Source organism: Porites lutea, chromosome 1 (genome assembly GCF_958299795.1).
Source record: "Porites lutea chromosome 1, jaPorLute2.1, whole genome shotgun sequence".
Lineage (NCBI taxonomy): Eukaryota > Metazoa > Cnidaria > Anthozoa > Scleractinia > Poritidae > Porites > Porites lutea.
In genome coordinates, this window is record NC_133201.1 from 59,384,267 (window position 1) to 59,407,368 (window position 23,102).

Sequence of the window (23,102 nt, forward strand, 5' to 3'; positions counted from 1 at the left end):
CACAGTTCTGGTCAAGGGCATCCAACTTTTAATTTTTCACATTTCACTCACCGGGTTAGGCTATTTTTCTTAGAGAGTAAAATGGAATCCTAAAATTTTCGGATTCAAAAATGTGATGAAAGAAGGTATCTGAAAAATTATCTCCTTCGTAATACGTTAAATTGCATCTAAAATTTTCGGGAAAATAATTCTGAATTCCTCGTAATTTCGAAAAGACTCAAGTTCCTCTAGAATGGCCGAACACTGAGATGCAAATTTTATAGCGCCACTTAGAATGCATTTCTATAGAGCTAAAAGTACTTTATGAATAGCTACAGAAGTGTTTTCAATTGAAAGTATTTGAGGAAACAGTCGTTGAGTGGCCCTGTCTCGTTGCCTTCTCCGCTTAGCATTACACGATATATTTTATATTTAGTATGAGTAAACTATAAATCATTAGCTTCGCTTTTAGCCCTCCTGACTAAATTTATGTAAGCGCTGTTTAGAATACATTTTTCGATCAAAAGTACTCTGGACAGCCTTAAATGTGTTTTCAATGCATTTAGGGGGAAATCATCGTTGGGTGCCCCTGAGTTTTGAGAATAATAATAATAATAATAAAAGATATCGCGCACATAAATTTTACCTTACGATATCTTCAGCTGTATCTTCTATTCAGCTGCATAGCGGGGGGCCAGATTTTGCCTTTTTCCTGGGCGGAAAATTCTCCTCCTCCTTCACCAGTTTGGACAACATATTATGGAGTAAGACGTTGTTAATCTAAGCAAATAAGTCTGGTAGAGTCAAGAACCTATGCAAGCGGCTGGACGAACAATGTGACAGCAGCTGAGACAGCGAACGTTAGAAGAATTCGAACATGAAAACCAGGGCTGCCCTGTTGAAAACTTACGGACGGTCCCGCGATCGCCTTTTGTTTTCTGGTCAAAACTAACGCAGCGAACCTTCGGTCAGTCGATTGACCTGGAAGCAATAGTACCATCCCTCCCATAGCAAGTGCTGCATTGTTGCGCGAACGCGGTCGCTGAGCTTGAATATTCACGTCGCGTATTAAACCTGGTCGTATGCGGTCATATCGAAGCGTAAAGGTCAACAGTGGTTGTTGATGAGCGAGCAATTATTGTGCAGTTGTGATGGGTTTTGTGGAGCAAGCGAGCCAGAAGCAGGAGCACACGTTACCTGCAGATTAGCCGATGGTTATTTGGAGCGGATTCGTCGATTATTCTCGAATTTATAGCGCTTCGTGTGAAGGCGCGTGGAGATGGTCTGTTTGTTTTGTAGCCAGCCTTTAATTCTTCTTTAGTGGATAGTACCTATAATTTCAAAACTCAACAAAATGCCACTTAAACCGGCCAGGAAAGACAAGGATACGTTCAGTTGAAGGTATCTTAGCTTTGTTTTGTTATATTTTGACTTTTAGACTATTTTAGTCCATGGGAGTTTCGACGACTCATCGCATTAATTTGTCCATGTGGATATTAATATATTCATTCAGTGACACATACTACGTCTTGGCCGCCTGTGGTATTGGGAGCGAAAGTAGTGCAATTTTTGATCATAAAAACGTCCATACCATGCATTTTTTATTCGTGTTAAAACTTTTATTTAAAAAAAAAAGGGAGGGGGGATTTTTGGCGACCACAATTTGCCCTCTGGCGACCAAAAATTTATACTTGATCGCCAGTTGGCGCCCGTATTAAAAAGTTAATTTCGGACCCTGTACCGTCAAACATCGCGCGGAAAAACGGGTCAAGAGAGAACGCCTAGGGACTAGGCTGGAGGAAATTTTCACAAATATCCGGATACGTGTGGACGGATCTCTCCTGGTCCTAAAGGTTTTTCTTGAAATTTTCTCCACGTGAGAGAGAACGAGCCGCGCTAAGGGAAGCCCGAGACAATAACCGACTTCGTGACGCCACCGGCGGGGTAGCCTCCCACGCAGGCGTTTTTAGGGGAGCTCGTTTTTCATGCCTCCCCACATGAAAAACGAGCTCCCCTAAAAACGCTTGCGTGGGAGGCTACCGGTAGGATGACAAAACCCAGATCTGGATAGTGCTCCTGATTGGATTAAGCAAACTTCTAAGCACTACCAAGATCTGAATAGTGAAGGGAAATCAGCATGGAATTTCTTGCGCTCGTCTCTTAGACGTCGATTTGCGGGAAATCACCGGTGGCGTCTCGAAATGTCGGCAGTTTTCTCAGGAAGAGGTGAAAACGAATCGGAAGCAAAAAAACCCTAAAAGAACCTCTGGGACAGGGTGTGACGCATCCTCGGAGACCCAGGGGCAGTCTGGGTATGACGGGGCTTTTCAACCGTTTATAAGTTTACTTCGCCTATTTGTCTTTATAGGTTCTCAAGTCGCCAAAACTTACTTTCGTTTTTATTCTCTTTACATTTAAAATCCAAATTGTTTTGGAGGCACATTGGTGCAAATATTTTTAAAAGACCTTGAAATTGTAAAGCTATTTCTAGCCTGCGTAGATGGCGGCAGTGAGCGATTAAAATTTTGGAGGCGGAGCCATGATCCAAAAAAGGGAGTGGAGACGAAGCGTTTGAATCTCGCGGCTTATGCTAGGGTCTGCCGGATTATGCTCGAAAAATAGAGTATTATGCTTTCGGGCGTCACCCGTGAAACTAGGGTATTATGCTCAAAATTATGCTCGACTGGAGGTATTATACTCAAATTATGCCGGACTAAAATGACACTTCCACCCCACCACCCCCCCCCCCCCCCCCATAGGCCTGTATCTATTAACAAACATTCCTAGTCTTTCATTTTTGAAAGAATTGTTAGACAATAATTATTCAGTTAAACATTTGATGAGCAAGCAAAAGGACGGAAATTGTGAGGCATTGAAAGGCTTACTATATTTCTTTCTCCAATGAACTTGGATTATAGCAAAATGCACTGGGTACGAGTCTAACGTATCAAGTTAAAATATTCCCACTTTTATCAACTTTGTACATTCTAGAGCGTCGCTAAGAGCGAGTTGCTGACAAGATTTGCATACACCTCTCACAGTTTTCAGAAACAGAGGCATTATGCTCCAAAAATATTAGTATTATGCCAGCATTATGCCTGATGCTCCAGATATAGTATTATGCTCAAAATTATGCCGGCATAATCCGGCAGACCCTAGCTTATGCCGCTCGTGACGGCTTCGCCGCCAAATCTCACCCGACTACTACACAATACCGCTATTTCTAAAAAAACGTTACATTTTGACTGGATTATAAAATATACATAAAACACTTCAAGACGTCGAAAAATTTCCCTCCCTAGTGGTAACTGTAGCGTGATGATCTCGGTAACTAGCCAATTAGCCTTTCATCTTTTTCATAGACCAATTTACTTGGTCAAGACTGTTTATAAAAAACTTTAAACAGAAAAACTCTGCAAAGGAGTTAAAAGAGAAGAGGCAGTGTGATCAGTTTTTTCCATTTTATTAAGGTCTATTACCTTTACCATGAAGCCAAGACTAAGGCAGTTCTCCAGTCCATATCCGTGAGAAAGGGCTTTGTTTTATTATACCAATGCAGAAAAATAGCTTCTAACTATTTACTAACAAAATGTGATTATAATATAACAACGGCAAAACCTGCATGAAACTACAGGTCGTCTGCTGATTTCTTTTGACTTGTCTGTGACATTAGGAATCAAGACTCTTGAAATACATAGTATAATAAGAGATTTAGTAAACTTTAGAATTACATCAACAAAATAATTATCGACCTTGCATCAACTGAGGCAAATCACAATCCAAACCTGAAGTTGACACTGGTCCTACCAAACTTGTCATGGGTATAGAATCAAGGGAGATTTCAAAGGTCCATTTAGCGGCCTCAAGACTATGGAACAGGACCAGAAAAGAACCAGGAATACACAAAATGTACAATTTCGAATACAAGCTCCGCACTCCTGTTAATTCACTTATACTACCGGGAATTTTTTCTATGCATTTTAAGTAACTAAAAGAAAAAAAACATTGCAAAACAAAATAAAATGGGCAGCGTGCTTACTTTCCACAGTACAAATGGTCTTTAACATACTGTCCATTGATTAAAAACACCTTGTACTGTTTGTTTATAACTGAAAGGATTTGTCTCTTACAACCGGGGTTATTTTCAGGAGAGATTATAGTGTCTACGGTTTGTAACTATAATAATAAGCAGTGCTTATATTCAAAATCTTACTAACGTTTATTATACCCTAACCTTACAAAATCTAATAATTAATTAATAATAATATGCTCATATCAAATTTTCGAATGTGCAAAATAATCATGTTCCCATAGCGGATAACAGTGTAGTAAGCAGTGAATGCAGCAGCTCATTCACGCTAACTGACATGGTCCCATATCAAAGACACAGTATCAGCATCTAAAAAAGGCAAAAAAGAATGCATGAATCATACAAGGTACTCTGTCACTACTGATAAAGGTAACAAAAGCAAAGGTATAAATGGCTGGAGCTTATCCCGGTTTCCTTGGCATGAAGTACGCCCAGGAGTATTGCTACTCCCCCTTAACGGGATGGTAGTCCATCGTAGGTTTACCCCCCAGGAGTATGTGGCTGGTACCCATTTAGACACCTTGGTCAAGAGAGACAAAGTGGAGTAAAGTTCATCGTCTAAGGAAACATATAATACTAATTGAGGTGGAAGAATAAGACAAAAAAAAATTGAGAAACAGTTGAGAAATTACACAACAGTAACACATTACAGATGTATGGAAAAGCTAAAAAAAGAGAGAGGAGGACAACATTTTGAGATATTAGGGACTTTAAGATCCAACGACATGACGTCAACGAGAACGTTGCTTAAAAAGTGAATTTGCGTTCTTTCAGTCTTTATCGCAATTATTCCTACCCACTCACTTTGTCAAATATAGGCGAACCCTCCTGGAATTGAAATCCTAGGGCCAATATCCAAGTTCAAAAAGAGAAATAAAATTTCGTCGTTGCTTGTTTATATCTTTCATAAAACGCGAAATTAGGCATTTTCACGTCATAGTCGTGCAAAAACGGGCTTAGAATTTTACCAAAAAGCGTGATACACGTGCAAAGTTGTTGTTTTGCTTATAAAACCTATTGTTTTTTGGACGTTCTCGTTGCCGTCCGCGTCGTTGAATCTTAAAGTCCCTAATGACGAGCAACGAGAACGCTGACGTCTTGGACGTCAAGACTGGAAGGCGAAGTTTTCTTCTGATTTTGATGAAACGCTTCAGTTGCACACAACCAAATTTGAAACTTTAGTTTCTACTCCTGTATTGTTATGTTATTGAGTCAGACCAGTAAAAGAGAGAAAAGATGTACTTCCACTTGTTATTGTTGACGTTCAGGACGTACAACTGTTCGCCAAATTTTCCATTTTTGTCAAATTCGCCATTTTCATCAAATCCGCAACTTTACAAGGGGCACCTTTTGACATCTCATTTGCATTTTCACCAACCCTCTGACAAATGACCACCTTTTTTGCAATTTTCGTCAATTCGCAACTTTACAGGTAGCACCTCTTAACATCACCTTTGAATTTTTGCCAACCCTCGGGTGAATTTTTGCTAGATTTGCCATTTTCGCCACTGCATGCATTTCTGCACATAAGAGCATTTTGTTCATACCCCGGACAGTGAGGACGCCATAGAAAGTTGTCTGTAAGGGGCGGTTCGACTGTACCTAAAGAGTAGGCTTTGCTAATGCATGCAAATTTCAGCATGTACAGCTTCTGTGCAGCCACAACTGATTTGAAAACTGACAATTCTGTAAAATGTCTCCAAAGTAGAGAAGTTCATAACTGAACGCGAACAGGCCACTATAAAGGGGACTGGTAACAACTGTCAGCCATGGCCAGAATCAATACCCAACATTTATATCTAAGGCCAAGGGGTAATGAACAATTCATCCCTGAATACTAATGCCATTTCTTTTGCTTTAAGTATTCCCTTCACTAGCCTCAGAGCCAAGTATGACCTATTGTTCTAAGGGTTGGCACTCAAATTGTCAGTTTTTACGTCTAAACTGATGTACCACGTACGTTTCTTTAGGATCTAAACCTTTAATTAATTTTCGTAAAAGGAGATGGCTGTACAATTTTTGCACTTTACATGTCAGGCAAGTCTAGTGCTAACTATTCTGGCCAACAGTCCTTACAATGCTATTGGTAAAATTACTTTACTCCAGCCATAAATAATCTTAGGAAGTGACAAGATAAAGACTCTCACCTTTGTTTACCATGGCATTCCCTAATAATGTTTTTACATAGCTTCAAACTCGTCAACTCTCTGTTTAGTGTTCCCTTGTCTTATCTGTTTAAGGGTTTTGTACTTGTCTCGTCCTTCTTTCTGGTTTTGCATATGAAGCTTATCATAACTAGAATAGTTCTTCTCTTCTTTCTGCAAATCTTCTTGCAGTTGCTACAAGAAAAGATATTAACATTTGAAAACTACAGCTATTTACTCCAGGTGTCAAATTCTGGTATGCAAATTAGTATTCACCCAATCTTGCTATTTTTTGTGTGAAATATTATGGGTTTCAGAACGTGAATATTTTTTTCCTGAAAGATTATCTTTTGCCCTTTCAAAAGAGGTATAGGTTTTTAAGCTGCTCTAAATACCTGCAAAGATATAATTGTTTTTAAAAAATGTGGTGAATTTGGTTCATTTTTAGCCAGATAACAAGGAGTTAATTAACCAAAACTTGTAGACTTCAAAAGGTAGAGTGTATAAGTCTTGGAAGAATCACCGAACAGTTCCACACAATACCGTAAAATTCCATACTGAAAACCATACCAAATCTTGATGGGAATGTTGTAGAAGCAGAGCTCGAAAACAAAAATTGAATTCCAGCTTGTCCTTTGACCAAGCAGATGTCCCATTTTGCTTGCCTGGGGCCACCAATTACTTGTCTTAGCTAATGATTTTGTTAGACCATGACTTGCCTGGACCTTCGGCCTTTGGGCAAGTAAGCTTTAAAAGCTACTTGCCCACCAAGAAAATCTAATTGCCCTGGAAGACCAGACAAGACCCTTTTCGCGCCCTGAGAAGGGCAAGATCGTACACCTCAAATTCGCCAGCAAGGAAAAACTCTATATATGACGCTTGACGTGTCACTGAATTTGCATAGTTCATGTATCATACCTGAAGCATCTTTCTCTGGCGTTCATTCTTTTCCGCCTCTGTCAGTCGATCCTCTTCTGACCTGTCCCCTTGTATATTTTCAATGGTGAGCTCAGCTTCCAGGGATGTCTGTTGTTCCTCCATTTCAACTTTCTCCTGCACCATAACCTGTTCTTGCAATGCAGTGGCTTGCTCCTGAAGTTTCTTGTTCTCTTCTATTTGTGCCTCAAGCTAATAAACAACATTTAAAAAAAGGATAAACAACACATCCCACCGTGATTTTCCTGAAATCTTCTCATCAATCTCATAAATTCAGCAAAACTTGAAACAGTTCTTTTTCTTGTTAATGTTTGCACTTCTAAAATTCTCTAGATGATTGCCTAGCAACCAATCAATCATCTGTAATAATTTGGCCTAACAAAATAAACACCCTTGACCTTTTCCCATAGACTACGAGTGGTCCCCCATTTTTCCTCAGGGATAGTAGAGCGAGTGAAACACGGAAAATCATCCCACGCGAGAAAATCCCCGCCCCGTGCCGCCTTTTCTCAAGTGCGGTGATTTTCACGCGCGTTTGCGTTTTGCTCACTCTACTGTCCCTGAGGAAAAATGGGGGACTACTCATAGTCTACTTTTCCCATAAGATATGAAAGATTTCTGATGCCAAAATGTTTTCCAATAGTGGTTACCTAGGTAACTGAATGCTCCCTCTGACAAAACCACCTTAATCTATTTAGTGGTTTGGCCAAAGTATGAAACTTTCTTGAAGGAAACAATTCAACTTCAATGAAGTGAACAAGCTGTGTGCATGTCTCAGTCAAACATTAACACTTGACCTTCTATTTTCAGTGATATTCACTGTTCTAAAAACCCTAGATTTAGGAGAAACAAGGCAGGCACTGGATTGGAAACATCAATAATTTAGTTAGCAATTTTTTTTTCTGTGATTGTTACCTCTTGCTGAATTCGTTCCTGTTCCTCTTTTACTCTTTTCTCCTCTTCCTCTAACTTTGTAAATCTTTCTTCCTTTTCCTGCAGCTCTCTTGCCTGGCAGACAAAAGTAAGAAACCAGATCAAGCCAAAAAGTTGACTACAAGACAAAAAACAAATAACAGTCCTGACTTGTTGTTCGCAGTCTAGACATACCAATTTCTCCTTTTCCTCCTCATCCTCAGCTTTTTTCTTCCTGATTTCCTCTATTTCAGCTAAATGCATTCTGCTCTCTTCTTCTTTCCTTCTGGTTTCTTGTTCTAGTTCTTCTTTTTTCCTGGCCAACTCTGCAGCTTTCTCCTCTGCCTCTCTCTTTTCTATGGATAAAATCACAGAATTTCAATAAATAATTATAATACAACCACTGATTAAAGTCAACCCAGTGCTTTATGGGAATACAGGCAACTTATAACAGACAGTTTTCTTTGTCCTTGGGGATAGCCCTAATATTTTCTCTAAATTCAACCCCATTATACAGACATATTTTAAGTCTGACAACACCCACTTTTTTTTACGTTTTGTTTTTCAATTCACTAATAGACACTTCCTTGTCATCTCAGCTCTAAGTGATGTTTAAAACACAAACAGCAGTGATTTATCATGGGTTAGTGCTTTGAACAGCTTCCCCAGAGTATATCATCTCAATAGTATTGCTAAATAATGCATTTTTCTTTTTGAAATAGTATTAATTGAAAAAAGTTAAACAAAAGCAGCAAAAATAACAGAAATATTTATGCAAATGCATTATGCAACTGAGGTAAACAGTTGAATCATCTACTTGTTTTCACAATACTGCTATCCAAATGAAAGAAATTTCACAATTAACCAGCTGCACAAGAGAAAAAAATTGCTCATGTAGAGTGTTGCTAAATCTAACTGCATCATAATGTATATTGATAATTTTTTCCGCATTACAAACCCATAAGAAGTAAATAACTTGTTGCTCTGATGACTAATTTTGCCCATTCCTTCTTGAAATGGTGACAATGGACCAAAGTTTGGTCTTTTTTCACTTACATTTGTGTAGAAAACTTCATATACTTTGACAATAACATTATCTTATTTTGTTTCACTTAATGAAAAGTTCATTTTGACTTAAGTAACACGACACACTTAATACAGACAGCCCATTAACGCTGAAGTTCCTGACCTTGTAAACTGGCAAAATTTATCCTTTAAAAAACCGCAGTTCGGAGAAGAGATATTTAAAGTTGTAAATTGCTGTATGATGCACAGAACATAATCATGAAACTCAACAATAAACTGCACAGGTTATGACAACCTCTTGCTTGTTTTTCCTGTGAAGCCTTAAGTTGAGCTATTTCTTCCTCTAATCTCTTTCTTTCTGCTTCAGCTTTCTCGCGGGCCACCTTTTCTTGCTCCAGTTTTTGCCTAAAATAGAACAAGAATGCAACGTCAACTATGGGATAAGAATTTTATCATAGCCTAGATGGCAATTTTTCAAGTCCATAGCAGTTTCATGGTCATGCTGTGCAATCACAATGATCATACAACACAGAGTTAAAAAAACTAACAACAACAACAACAACACAAAGGCAAAATAGCTTCAACAGCACTTAGAATTACACCTATTTCTGCATATTCTGGATTTAAATAAACGATTATTCGAAGAGAAGTCATGATCAATGTACGAAAAGCAAAAAAAACCAACTAAGTAGAAAATAACTGTCAAAGGGAAGAGCAAAACAAAGCAACTTTGGAGCTGAATGTCTGAGAAGCACCACATAGTCCTTGAACAACAAGCTGAAGAAGCTCATATCAGTGATGGACAAAGTTGGATTTTACATCAAGCTGCAGTCAGAATGAGACTGGCATAAAAAAGCAGGGTCTTATTACACACTGCACTCTACAATCTACCACTGTGATCTCTCATCACAGGACACCCAATCAAGGACAGTATCAGCCCACTTACACCTGAACTGCCCCAAAATTCGGTGAATTCTAGAGACATTTGGGTTCAAACTGAAATATATACATTTTGTATATTCATAAATAGCTTAAGTTGTTTCTCCTTCTTGTCTTCGCCACAAGGATCAGTTTGTTGTTTTTTCCCCTATTTTTCTCATCACGAGGAGCATGAGGAAATGCCGTTGTCATGGTAAACGATCCTTTTTCCGATTCAATTTTTTTTGGTTAAGTGAAGAATCCATATGATCTGAGATAACAAATCTGTTTTGGAACTCTCCCAAAAAAAAAGCACCCTAAGTACTTCAGTGAATCTGGTTGTTTAGTAGTCAAATAGAGGGAATCTGAAATGGGAATGAAAGCAACCATAGTTTGCAGATTAGGTCTTTTCCTCTGGTGGCCGCTAAATGGCTTAGGTTGCTTTGAACATCATTTTACAGTGCAAGATATAGCGGCAAATTGGTTATAGTAAATGAGTACAAGGTGTAGGCAATTTCTCTGTAATGAATCTTTCAACACACATTTCATTAACATAGTCACTGATAAGAAAGCTTACCTTTCTTTCAATTTTGCTTGTCTTTCTTCCAGAGCTTGAGCTTTCATCTGTTGAACTTCAATGGTGTCTGGCTTCCTGCGCCTCATATAAAGTTCATGGTTTCCCATGCAAAGGGCCAAAATTCGTTTGTTTATCCTCAACCGTGATGCATAGAAAACAAAATCCTAAAATTACGAAATTAACAATAAGTTTAATGGCTGCATAAAATATTCTCTTAGACAAAAAAGACTTAATCATTATCATATTCCACATGATTTCTTTAATTAAAATAGCAACATGACTTACCGGTGCCTTTTTGTCTATGGGTTTGATGATAAATTTTTTGTCATTAAAAGAGATATTTCTTATTTCACTCCAAGGAAATCCAATCTTTGGTGTTAGCCTGGTAATGGATAAAAAAAAAAATTAAAAATTTCCATTTTACATTTCACAGCCAGAAGTCAACATATCTCTTTTGCTGACATGTTATATGTAATGGGAGAATTTACCATCGCTAGTAAACTCCAACAGTATTAAAAATTTTCACTGGGATGCACTAGATCATAACATCAATAATCATTTTAATACTATTGAACCCTATTCAAATGGTTCTAATACCAAATTAAAACTTACTTGTCTTGTTTTTCATAAATATTCAAACCCAATGCATCTACACCAAGGTTTAGCTCTGTCCCTTTCTTGTTTTTGATGTCAAAGTAATTGACACCATACATTTCTAAATCCTGAGCAGTCTTAAGATACTCAATCATAGCATCTTCCCTATAAGAACAAAACAACCTCTCAGGCATTAATGATTATCAAATGCTTCTGCTTCCTTGGGGCTCAAAATAACTCAAGATGCTAGTCTTCCACAGTGCAAGTAGAATCAAATCCTTCTGGTCCCAGAAACAAAATTATTTTACGATACCACTTTAGCTAATTCTTTGGTTTCACTCAAACATTTTAATATGACATTTGGACTCTGCTTTAATTCACTTAGCCACTTTGTTTGGTGATCTTAATTGCGGGCGACCAGAGGAGCCTGTTAGTACCCTAATCTCCAGGTTGATATAAAACATACACAAAAGGTACTGGTATGTAGCCAGCACTCTTTAGCACTTCCAGTAAGCACAAGTGGAACACATAGAACTCAATTTGATCACATGTGTTTGGATCTTCTATTACAAGAAATTTAGTTGGGAGAATTGGGGAAATTTTCACCACGTTCACCATTTTTGCCATTTTCTACAAAATCGCAACTTTTCAAGGGACCCCTATGCCATCCTATTTGACATGCAGTTAAGGCTTTGACAAATTTTCGCCATATTAGCCATTTTCATTTTTTTTTTTCTCAAAATTGCCCCTTTCTTTCAAAAGGCCCCTTTGCCATTTCATTTAAATTTTTGCTAAGACTTTGGTGGGTGTTTGCCATATTTGCCATTTTTGCCAAATATGCCATCTTTGCCAAAATAGCCCTCTCAACCCTCTGGGCCAAGTTGTTCAAAGCTGAGTTAAGATAACCCAGGGTTAGTGTGAGATTTGAATTCAGATTTGAAAGCTTAAAAAGCAATTCAGTTTTAATTCTTTTTGTCCACAAGTTGATAATTGGAAGCTCTAAAAATAAGAGAGAAAATTATCCGAGCAAATGCTTTTGAACACAAGAAAAAGAAACCAAGGGGTTAAAGTTAACCCCGGGTTAAGCGCTAATCGGCCTTCGAACAACTGGGCCCTGGTGTTTTTTTCACTGGATTTGCCATTGCTGGCCAGCTTTCACTGTCTTCGTCATTCGCCATTTTTGTCATAATCGCCAATCTCTAAGGGGCCATGTTTTGCATCCAAATTGAATATTCACCAAACCCATGGAGAATTTTTGCCAGATTTGCCGTTCACGTCAGATTCGCCATTTTCGTCAACTTCTCTACTTTACAGGGAGCACCTCTCGTAATCTCATTTATGCACCAGTAATTGTAGGGTGGGCTGGCCATACTCATACCCCTTCCCTGGCAGTAAATGTTGTTTGATTTAAGAGGTTATAAATTTCAATGCATATTTCCATCTAGTTATGTCCCACGCTTTGTACAGAGGCATTTCTCCTTAAATCAAGCACCTTTTAAATCTGTTTAGTCATACAAATTAATATTCAACAATGAATGGGCAATGAGAAGCAACTTCCAAAATGGTAAGCAGGCGCAAAACAGCAATCCCAAGGAACTCTGGGTAATGTTTTCAAGATGGTAGGCTGAGGCTAATTTCCAGGCATTTGCGAGATCTTGCCAAACACCCCCACCCTCAAGATCTTGCATCACATCAAATCTTTAATTATTCCCCACCCAGGGGAAAGGAAATACAGTCAAATTCCCCAGGGATACCCAGCCCCTCTACCCTAGGGCTTAACATTGAAATTAAATTTTTGCCAGCGTTCTGGAGATTTTTTGCCAGATCCGCCATTGTGTGCATTTCTGGACATAAATGGAGAATTTGATAAAAGACGGACGCATTTCCTCTTTCTCATTAGTAGCCTTGTTTTCACATGATTATGTTTTGAGTCAGACATGACTCTTGGAACATATATAAAGGGTTAAAATGTCCTATTACATGATTCACCTTGACAACATGGCATGTTCAGACCACCATTGTGCTACTTTTTCTGGAAGATTGTCTTTTGCATGGGTTTGCATTACTCTGCAAGCATAAGATATAAGAAACAACTTTAAAGCACATAAGATAAACTATAAATGACAAAGCAAGCCTGCAAAACAAGCATTCCCATTAAAGACAGTCTTATTTAAGTAGGTCATGACTGTTGGGGTGAAAACAAAATAGTAAGGAGGGGGTGAGGAGGTGGGGGGAAGGGGGGTGGTCAAATGCAAATCTTCAATCTTCCTAGGAATGCTTGTTAGAGGGTAAAACAAGTGAGAATTTTTTAACACTAAAATCAAAGAACAATAATTGAATAAAGAATTAAATTCTACCTTTCAGCCAATAATCTTTCAGCTTTTAAAAACTCCTGATTGTGCACCTCTGGACTTCTTGTTCCATGCTTAGCTTGCAACTGTACATAAGGAAACAGCCACATAGTTATAGTCTGAATTCTCAGCCATCTCTTTGCCCCACTAGGGTAATCACGCTGTTATTTTAGTGGCTTGTCTTGGTCTTTTTTATTCCTTGATGAAGAAGGTAACATCCTTAATTTTGCACTTAAGTGCCTAATTTGTGATCAGGACTGCTCAGATATGAAAATAGATCGATATTCAGAAAACTGTCGGGTTCAACTCCTGCCGGATATCATTCTGTAACCACGATCTCAATACGCCATTTCCAAGGTTGCCCCAGGCTCCATTTCAAAGCAAGGCCAAATTATGATGACCTATTTTGTCTGACCAAATTGTGACTGATATGGCCACCAATGTGACTAACATTTTCTCCTTGGCGACTAAAAATTCTGGTTTAGTCGACGAGATTTATCTATGATTTAGATTTAAATTCAAAGAATAAAGTTAAAACAAACATTTTATCTTATTTTTCTTTGCTTTCGTCACAAAAAATGTGCCAAATCGCATAAGCAAAGACAGTTTACCTCCAAATTTATACTGACTTCTGTCCAAAATATTTTCAAACAATCAAATCTGATGGATCGCGCCATACTATAAGCTACATCATTTAAATTATACAAACTGGAAACTAACAATTTGCATCTGTTGGCTATATTTCTCCAGTTGGTCACCAAAAAGCAACCTGAGGATTTTTTAACTTCGAACCCTCAGGATAAGATAGCACAGTTACCCTGTGCTGTCTCCATGATCAGCCCAATTAGCTAGTATTAAATCATTAAAATCTGATCATTTTAACTTACAGCAAAAGAGGCCAGCAAAACAGCAGTTTCTGGAGGACAATATGTTCTTTCCGTCAAAATGTCTTCCTTAACTTGTAAGAAGAACAGCCTCTACAAAAACAGACAGTTTCAACTTTCACAAAGAAAGATAGTGATGAAATTAACAAGAAGAATTACACTTTTTGTCACTGTTAATAATTTCTGACACTGTTGTTATTAAAATCTTAAAATGAATATACTTTAATACAAGATGGGAAAATGCAAAGACAAACACTTTGTCCTATATAACTCTCCACATGTGCAATATCTTCTTAAGGTGTTAGACCTGCTATAAACGTGTCATTTTCAAAAATGTATTTCCTCAAAAAGCAATTTCCAAAATATAAATTAAACAAGTATATTAAGCTAGAGTCCCTTAATATGGACAGCAGCTAAATCCCGGCCCAAAAATAAATTACAGACGTTTGGCTGAATTAAACACAAAATTATTATGGACTCTTGCTAACTTGAGGTCCCCATGGTGTCCGCTATAGAGGGAATTGACTGTAAACTGCTGCTCTTAATGTTTGTTGTGACACTGACCCAATTGCAGCACAGAATGTAGGTGCGAAAATGGAAAATCTTCATTTGAACTCATTTCATAGTGTGCTGTCAAAATATGGCATCATAATTCTAAAAATTTATTTAAATAATTTATAGTCATAATATGCATAATTCATCATTTAACTGTGGCCTTATCTGTCATGGTTCAGGCTTTTTAAAAGCCATGTACCTCGCCCTTAACAATCATATACATACCCTTGTGACTTCCTGAATGAGTTCCTCAGAAACATCTTCTGGGTAGAATTTTGCTCGAAACTTAAACTGAAGTGGTGACTCTTTCTTAACATCTTGGCTATTAACCTAATAAAAAAGAAAATTGAGAAATTGTCAAAGTAAATTTAATAAAATTCTTGTCAGTAGATCAATTTCATACAGTTTCACTTAAAATTAACACTGATATTGATGCTGCTGTAAATGTCATGTTAAGGGTGAGGCTCTAATATACACTACCCTAACAACAGCTTTAACACACTGTCTACTTTAAACAAAATATGACAAGACAACACGGCAGGCTTTATGGCACTGACAGAAAAAAGAACTTTAACAGAGCATAGAAAATCAAAAAACAAAAGGGATCTGGTATAGCAGCACCTGGGCTGGTGGCTGAAGGTGATTTTTTCCTTTGGGTGACAAGGAAATGTGGAAGTCATGTCTGATCGCCCAGGGCTAGTTGATTTTTATGCATTCTTAACTAATAACTTGCCTGACAGGCAAGTGAAGTTTTTTGGGAAATTGTAGATCAAAGAAACACTGTCAGACAAATTGATTAAATTCCTAATAATTCACGTGGATTGAAAGCTATTTTTCCAGGTGATCTGACAAAGTGAAATGATCATACTTAATAGGTGCAGTTATACAACCTGTTTTCCCTCTTGGCAAATGGCTGTTGCCCGTGGGGAAGCGACTTTTTGTGTGAAACCAACTTCCCCAAAATTGCCTGGGGGAAATTTCCATGGATACGCAAAAAAAAAGAACAATAGAACTTCTTGTGACAGTTCCAGAGGTAAGTTCTATGGGTTAATAAGAACCCAAAGCAGCTCGCCCAATCACGACAAAGTGAAAAGTACCTAGCATTATAAATCACTTTTCGCTTATGCACTGCGTTACATTTAATGATTCAAAAGCTCTCAGACATTTTACTTTTTTTTTAACACCAGTAGTCACTAATTCTTTCCTAGTTGAGAAATTGGTGGAGCCAATTTTGTAAACCTGTTCTTGTAACCAACACATTATGAAATTGCACCTATTGAAATGTGTTGAAAGTAAATACAAATTTTTCGGGCAATCAAACGTCTCCTGTTATTTGTAAGTGAAAACTGGTGAAACATCTTGATTGTTTTGGAGACAATAGAAAAACAAAAGATAGCAGAAAGATCAATTTATGCAGTCTTAAAATGAGTTGCATGACTTTATTCAGTAACAGCATTTATCATAACTTTCCTGCATTAAAACTTTGGAATGATTAGTCTGAGGCAAAGCCTAAAAAATCCTGATAGTCAAAATAAACAGGGTGCCCAAAAAGGCAAGCATCTGAGAAATCAAAGGCAATATTTTTATCTCCAGCAAAATCTGCCAAAAGAAGGGTAATTTTTTATATAAGTGTACGTGAAGCAAAATACACTTGTATCTCCGGGTCTGTAAACGCAACATTTCCTCAAAGTTTTTTTTCCTTTTGAAAGCATAAATTCACATGAAAGAATTACCGTTTCACAAAAACAATATAAAATGAAACAGAGCAAATTGAAAAGTCGTAAAAAAGCCAGGATAATTCAGTTTGATGGAAACGACAGGTAATTTGCATACAGATGAAAACAACTTTGAGCGCAATTCAAAACTGCTCGACTTCATATTTGTTTTTCTAGCATTCTATACATTCTCCTGGCTTAACACCTTAAAATATTTTATATAAGTCAAAATAATTTACACGTTGAGTGATTGCAATTGCTAATATAAAGGAAAGTAGTGCGGAAGCTTCGAATTATCGCTTTTCTTAAGTTACATTTCAGTCAGAGAGTCAAAGGCTAAGTCAGAGAGTCAAAGGATGCGTTGGCATCCATTGTGAGCACACAAATAGTCAAGGGACCCGCGATTATACACCCGACATGGATCAATAAGCAGATTGCCCCTTTTTAAGTGTAAATGTAGTCAATGTCTTCATTGTAGTCGTATAAGGGCTGAATTGATAGTGCTAAGCATAATTGATGTGGAGATTTTATTAACTCTTTCACTGCCAGAGTGCCTGATGGAGTTTTGTAAGGTGACTCTATCTTTTGAGTCTGTGGACCAAATCCTATGATGTGACTATTCAAATAAAATCTCTCTGCCTGTACTTACACATGGGGCTAGTTGTTTTTTGAAAATTTCACAAGATGAAATTTTGTCAAAATTTGCTTTTGGGTAAATTTGGCAGTAAAAGGGTTAAGGGATAAAAATGGTCGAAAACATTTTAGACTTACATTAATAATAAATAACTATAACAAAGGGCATTTGCAAAGAACAATTAAATCTGTTTCATTGTAGAATTCCACGAATTGCTTCAAATATGAGAAAGGCATGGTCTTCAAACTCTTTGCCTTCATATATAAAAATGTGGCCTCCTACACTGACAGGATTTCCCCGATATGTGACCTCGCATGGGAAAACGTACACTAACGGCTATCGGTTTTTTATCCATTTAGACATTTTATCAAACCGTTAACCCATTACACAAACCATTTTCATTTCAACCCATTCTGTTAAAACGGTAATCCCCATCTGTTAGATTAATTTAATAAGCAGTTTAAACGACAAACATGATCCTGGACCATTTAGTTGATTTCAGAAAGCATTTAAAACGGCAGCTGTATGGTTTAAAGCCATTAAATCATTCTTTAATAACCATCCATTTAACTGGCTTTTCCTTAGTTGTTTTAACAGTTTGCTTTGACATTAAAATGCTTTAGCCCATACACTAGAAAATTTAGCTTAACAGTTCGATAAGCCTGGGAAACCATATTAAAGCTCTAGATATCCATTTGCCTGCCGTTTCTCAGCCGTCCATTTTAACTGTATAATTATATTTAAGTTTTTCATGTTCTGCTTTACTGATGGTTGTGTGTTCTTCAGGGTATTTACTGCACCTCTTAGACTAAACTATAGAATGGTAACCTTCACCTCTGAACCAATAAGTATGCCTGAATAAATAAACGAAATCAAGGGCCTCGACTCAAGGGAAATTACATCACTTGCAATGTGCCAAAACATGATTAAAATAGCGCAACATTTCAATCATCGCCAAAAATCAAGCACATGCTCATCATGAGACTCACTTGCATACAATAAAAGTTTACAACTCTGGACCAATAGAACGACTGACCAAATTATAGTGCTCATCATAACGTGGTAAATAGATTCATGAGTGAAAAGGAGCATGCAGAAAACTTAAAACAACAGTTCCAATTATAAATCACATAGAGGAACATGCAGCTATACTGCAATTTAAGTGACATGAAAATTTCATTAATCGCAAGTGCTTATCTGACTCATGTTTTGTTTTGTTTTTTAATCTTGGCAAACAAACTGATCAAAACAATCAAGCCATACACTTCAAAAACAAATAGGTTGTCTTGTCACAAAACTACCCAATAGGCAGCCCAGAAAGTAACGCCCCATCAAAACTTGTTAGTCTCACATAAGCATGCATATAACAAATCTGTGCTTTGCCTCTTCAGGCAATTATATAGTAAACTTTTGTAGTTTTTTTCCACAGTTGACTGCCAAACTATGGAATACTTAAAAGACAATGGAAGTTTTCTAAATTGATTTTGCACACTTCCTGTCAGACTCTATTACCAAGCCACACAATGAATATTAAATCTCTCATCATGACAGTACATGAAGATGGGTAGACTAAAAAAAGCAAGCTTATAGTACATCGATCATAGAAATTATCTGAATCATGGGTTTTGTCAAAATAATCTTTACATGGCAAAAATATAGGCCGGCCTACCTTCTTGTTCAACTTCAGCCACGTTACAAAGCCTTTGGTATCCGTGTACTGGAGACCAAAGAACCAGATTTCTCGCAGTCCTATCGTCTTCACGACCTTGGCAAAGCACAAAATACACAGATAATTTATGCTACAGCGATTCTTTTCTCGTGGGAAATGAATTGAACACTGCTTGAATTGACAAATTGCACGGTTAATTAAAATATGCATGTGAATAGAAAGATAAATACTATGATTATACAAACCTGGTCAAATAGTTGCTTTCCAGTCGTGCTTGGTTGAATAGCAAATTCTAACTCCGCATCCATAGTAGTTACTCGAACGTTGACCTAAGAGATATTTTGAGCTTGTTAATTCATAACAAATCGAAAACTAAAGTACACAAATTCGTACTTTCGAATTCCTTGCAAGGAAACAAGAAATCCAGATTGAGCTCGAAGTTTCAGTTTCTTGCTTAAAAACTTAACCAACGTCAGTAATTCTCGAGTGAACTTACCACTTTAGGCATTTTGATTCCTTTTCTGTTTCCACTACAAATAAATCTTTAAACACAAACTGGTGAAATATCCTAACCAACAGGAAAAGGTTTATTTTGCCTCGATCTGTAATTGAAGAACAAAAAATTAAGATTAACCAGGCAATGAGCTACATAATTTTAGAAGTCACGCTCGCCGAAGATATCTACTGCCGTCCCACAGAATTGCCATCAAATATGACAAGAGAAGGACTATGTGAAAAGAAAGTTTCTTAGTTCGTTTTAATAGACTGGTAATGCACAAAACAACGTTCCACGACGATGCATTATAATTTCTGCTACAGTTTAGCTATATTCCAGGAGACAAGCTTATGAAGTATCACGAGTTTCTGAGCCAAAAATGATGCCAAAAGAGTCAAAATAAATCTGACAATGCGAACTGCTTGTCTGATCAACTTCACTAACCTCTGGTGACGAAATGAAAGGAAACGCTGGAGAAATAAACCCAAATTTCGCCAAGATTCTCACCACTCAGCTAAAAGTAAGGATGGGCGTAACTTGAGGGCGCTAGAACATGTTTGCATTGGACCAATACATTGGTACCCCCTCTTGGCTTTATTCGCGCGAAGAAAACTGGGTTCTATTTCCGGCTGTCTCAGTCCAACAGGAAATACATTAATTTGGAGAAATTCTAAATCTTCTTGAAGTATTTGATCCTAATGGGAAAATTCTCCACAAAATCGACAACTTTGTGTTGATGAGGAGATTCTACAACCTATGGTACATCTGACAGCCTTTCTAGCATTTTCCAAGGGCTTCCCCTCTACCCCAAGTGGTTATGTGAATTCTGATTTGATACCCCCGCCGGGTTTGATACATTGGTGGTATTGTTAAAAGCACGAGATGATTTCTAAGCCAACAGGAAAAGAGTTTCTGTTTTGTTCTATTTTCTTTGTAAAAGAATGGAAATCGCGGCAACTGATACAACCTCCTAAAAGATAAATTTTCAGAAGAAAAGTGTTTTTTAATAATCATTAGCCCGTAAAATTCGCGAAAGAGTCATGTTCATGCTTGTTGCGTGACCAAGATGGCATGTCTGTTGAGAAAACTTAACTTCACGATTTTAAAAACATGATCAATTTCATAATAAACGAAAAAATCTTTTGACTTAAAATAATTTCAAGAAACATAAACTTTAAAATTTCAACAGTTTTCATGCAAACTTAAGTTGAAAATTCTTGCATAAATCAGCGTCACGGTTTATTTACTTTGTTTTACTTTATACTGGTTTATATTATTTTGTACGAAAGCTAAAAGCAACAAATTTTAAAAAAACAACTAGCCAACAAGAGACACTAAAGTTATAAATATATTGATCTGCTATACTTATACTTTCATTTGTTGTGGTCGTCGTATATATTAACAGAAAGGAAACTTACCGGGCCGTAAAGGTCTTCAAACGCAGAGGTGCTTTTTTAAAGAAGGCAAAGTAGAGTTTCAATTTTTAAATGAGAAAATTGCGAAAGAAAGCGACGAAGGAAAAGTACCCGTGTTGTGTTAGTGCAAAGATTGGAATTTAAAGGAAAAAGATAACAACCGTGACGTCATCTTAATTATATATTATTTTGCATTGAAAAGAAATATAAACAATTGGAAGATACCATGACGATAGCAGATGAAACTAGAATTTAATAGCACCTGTGGGCGACATATTTTAAATGTCTTACATTTGAAGTCATCCTTTAGCAATTAAAGTTTACAAACAGAAAATTTCAGGACATTCCTTTAGATAAAAGTTGAGACAGGCTTAGGCAGCAGCTACACGAGCAAACAGCTAATCAGCCGTTTAAAGTACAAATGCAGACAAAGATTGCATAAGTATATGTAGCCCGCCCGGGCTACTGCGGCATTTGCCCGCCTTGTCAGTCCCGGGAGTGGGGCATTAGCAAATTTTGCGCTTCCCGGGGTCCGGGCATTTGCCAACACCGGGGCCACTCCCGAGCTTTTGACACGCACGCGGTTTCCTATCCGAATATAACTACTCAGAGGAGTTTACCGGAGAAGCAAGCAGATTGGCTCATCTGTCAAGGACGGGAAAAATTGTAAAGGGTTGTGAAAACATATTCTCGATTTTATGCATGCATTTATTCACTGCTTATCAAGCCAAAATGACAAAGCGAAATCGGAAGCTATTGACGTGAATCAACGTTTTTATGGTTATTGAGTCAAACTTCTGTTGATATTATTTAAAGAACCATACTTTCATATTTATAAAACTATTCTGAGCAGATAACTTTAAATCACACTATTAATTTTAATGTCAGTAATTTATAACAACACTAAAACAATAAACTGGTGTCTTCGCGGCGTGGAGTCTAAATTAGAATAGCGCCATTACAAAGGCAGAAGTTAATTTTAACCCAAAATCGCACATTAAAATGCTTAAAACACTACCCCACCGTGCGACCAATGAAAATTGTTGCAGTGTTGAAGGGGGACGGTGAATTTACCCACTTTTTTCGTCCCCACCCTAGAGGATTTCACAGCTCAAGAGTCCCCATCCCCGGGAATTTGCCATCCAAGGTAAAAAAAATGTTAATGCCCGGGGGGGAGGGCTGGGCGCAGCTGGAATTGACTGATGCATAATGTGCACTTTCTTTGTGAAAATCACCTGTATTATTTATCCAAACAAACGAATGGTGAGCGTTGTCACTTTGTTATATTTTTTTAAACAGAAAACTTTCAATTTGACCGACAACCACTAATGAACTGCATGCCGCGGTCCGTAATAACTATAGTCTGCGAAGTTGGCCCTAATGGGATTGCTCAGGATTGTTATACCGGCGATCCGACGCGAAGCGAGAGGTTTTTTAAATATGACGTTTAGCTCCCAACCTTCTCGCGGCTCCGCCGCCCACCAAAGAACTACAGCGACCTTTAATCCTGCCAGCCACTCAGGCGACAAAAATTTGAGAAAAGAAGACTTCTAGAACAATTGAAGCCGGGCAAGAGAATACAGAAGAACCTCCTTGTAGAAGTTATATTAGCTACAATAATGTTTTGGTCTACGTTCTATGATAAAATGTTTATTACGACGATTGTTATCAATTCTTAGCCAGGGCCGGGTTGTTCGAAGCTGGCTTAAGATAACCCAGAAGAGGAATTTGACTTCAGATATGAAAGTTTAAAAATCAAATTTAGTTTAATTATTTTTGTCTACAATTTGATGATTCTAAGAAGAATAGAGAAAATTATAAGAGAAAAAAGAAACCCGGATTAGAAATTTACCCAGCTAATCGACGTTTGGTACAATTGGACCCTGAGGTAGTGGGGGTGTATCTAGGGAGGGAGAGGAGAGTCCCCTGGGAACCAAGCAATTACCGGTTATATAAAATATCAGCAAGTCCACAGCAACAAACCAATGAGTGGTACCGGATCTCCCAGTTGTAGACCTGGATCAGTACATCCTCGGAGACCCAGGGGCAGTCAGTCGGGTTGGGATAAAAGGGGCGCCCGTACTTGAAACGGCTTTCGTCGCGCCTTTTCTCCCGACCCGACTGACTACCCCTGGGTCTCCGAGGATGGGATCAGTACAATTATTAAAACTTGTAGAAAAATATGAAGCGGCAAATTGATCCTTGCG

General features: G+C 37.7%; 1 protein-coding gene across 1 annotated transcript; it reads right to left on the reverse strand.

Moving 5' to 3' along the window:
* Positions 1-3,426: 3,426 nt before the first annotated feature.
* Positions 3,427-20,059, reverse strand: LOC140923612 (moesin-like). The gene is made up of 17 exons (XM_073373688.1): positions 19,925-20,059; positions 19,481-19,586; positions 19,230-19,313; positions 18,985-19,080; positions 15,192-15,296; positions 14,415-14,504; positions 13,534-13,613; positions 13,166-13,243; positions 11,195-11,341; positions 10,868-10,964; positions 10,583-10,746; positions 9,383-9,492; positions 8,257-8,417; positions 8,065-8,157; positions 7,132-7,341; positions 6,217-6,408; positions 3,427-4,378 (listed from the first exon to the last, which is right to left on the reverse strand). The coding sequence occupies exons 2-16, from the start codon at positions 19,490-19,492 to the stop codon at positions 6,250-6,252; spliced, it is 1,686 nt and encodes a 561-aa protein (XP_073229789.1). The 5' UTR covers positions 19,493-19,586; positions 19,925-20,059; the 3' UTR covers positions 3,427-4,378; positions 6,217-6,249.
* Between the last annotated feature and the right edge of the window lie 3,043 nt (positions 20,060-23,102).

Excerpts from the sequence above, each read along its gene's own strand:
- LOC140923612 (XM_073373688.1), bottom strand. Across the intron at positions 19,081-19,229 it reads GAAAGCAACTATTTGACCAG|GTCGTGAAGACGATAGGACT; the intron begins GTTTGTATAATC and ends TGCTTTGCCAAG. Across the intron at positions 11,342-13,165 it reads GAACATGCCATGTTGTCAAG|GGAAGATGCTATGATTGAGT; the intron begins GTGAATCATGTA and ends TTGTTCTTATAG.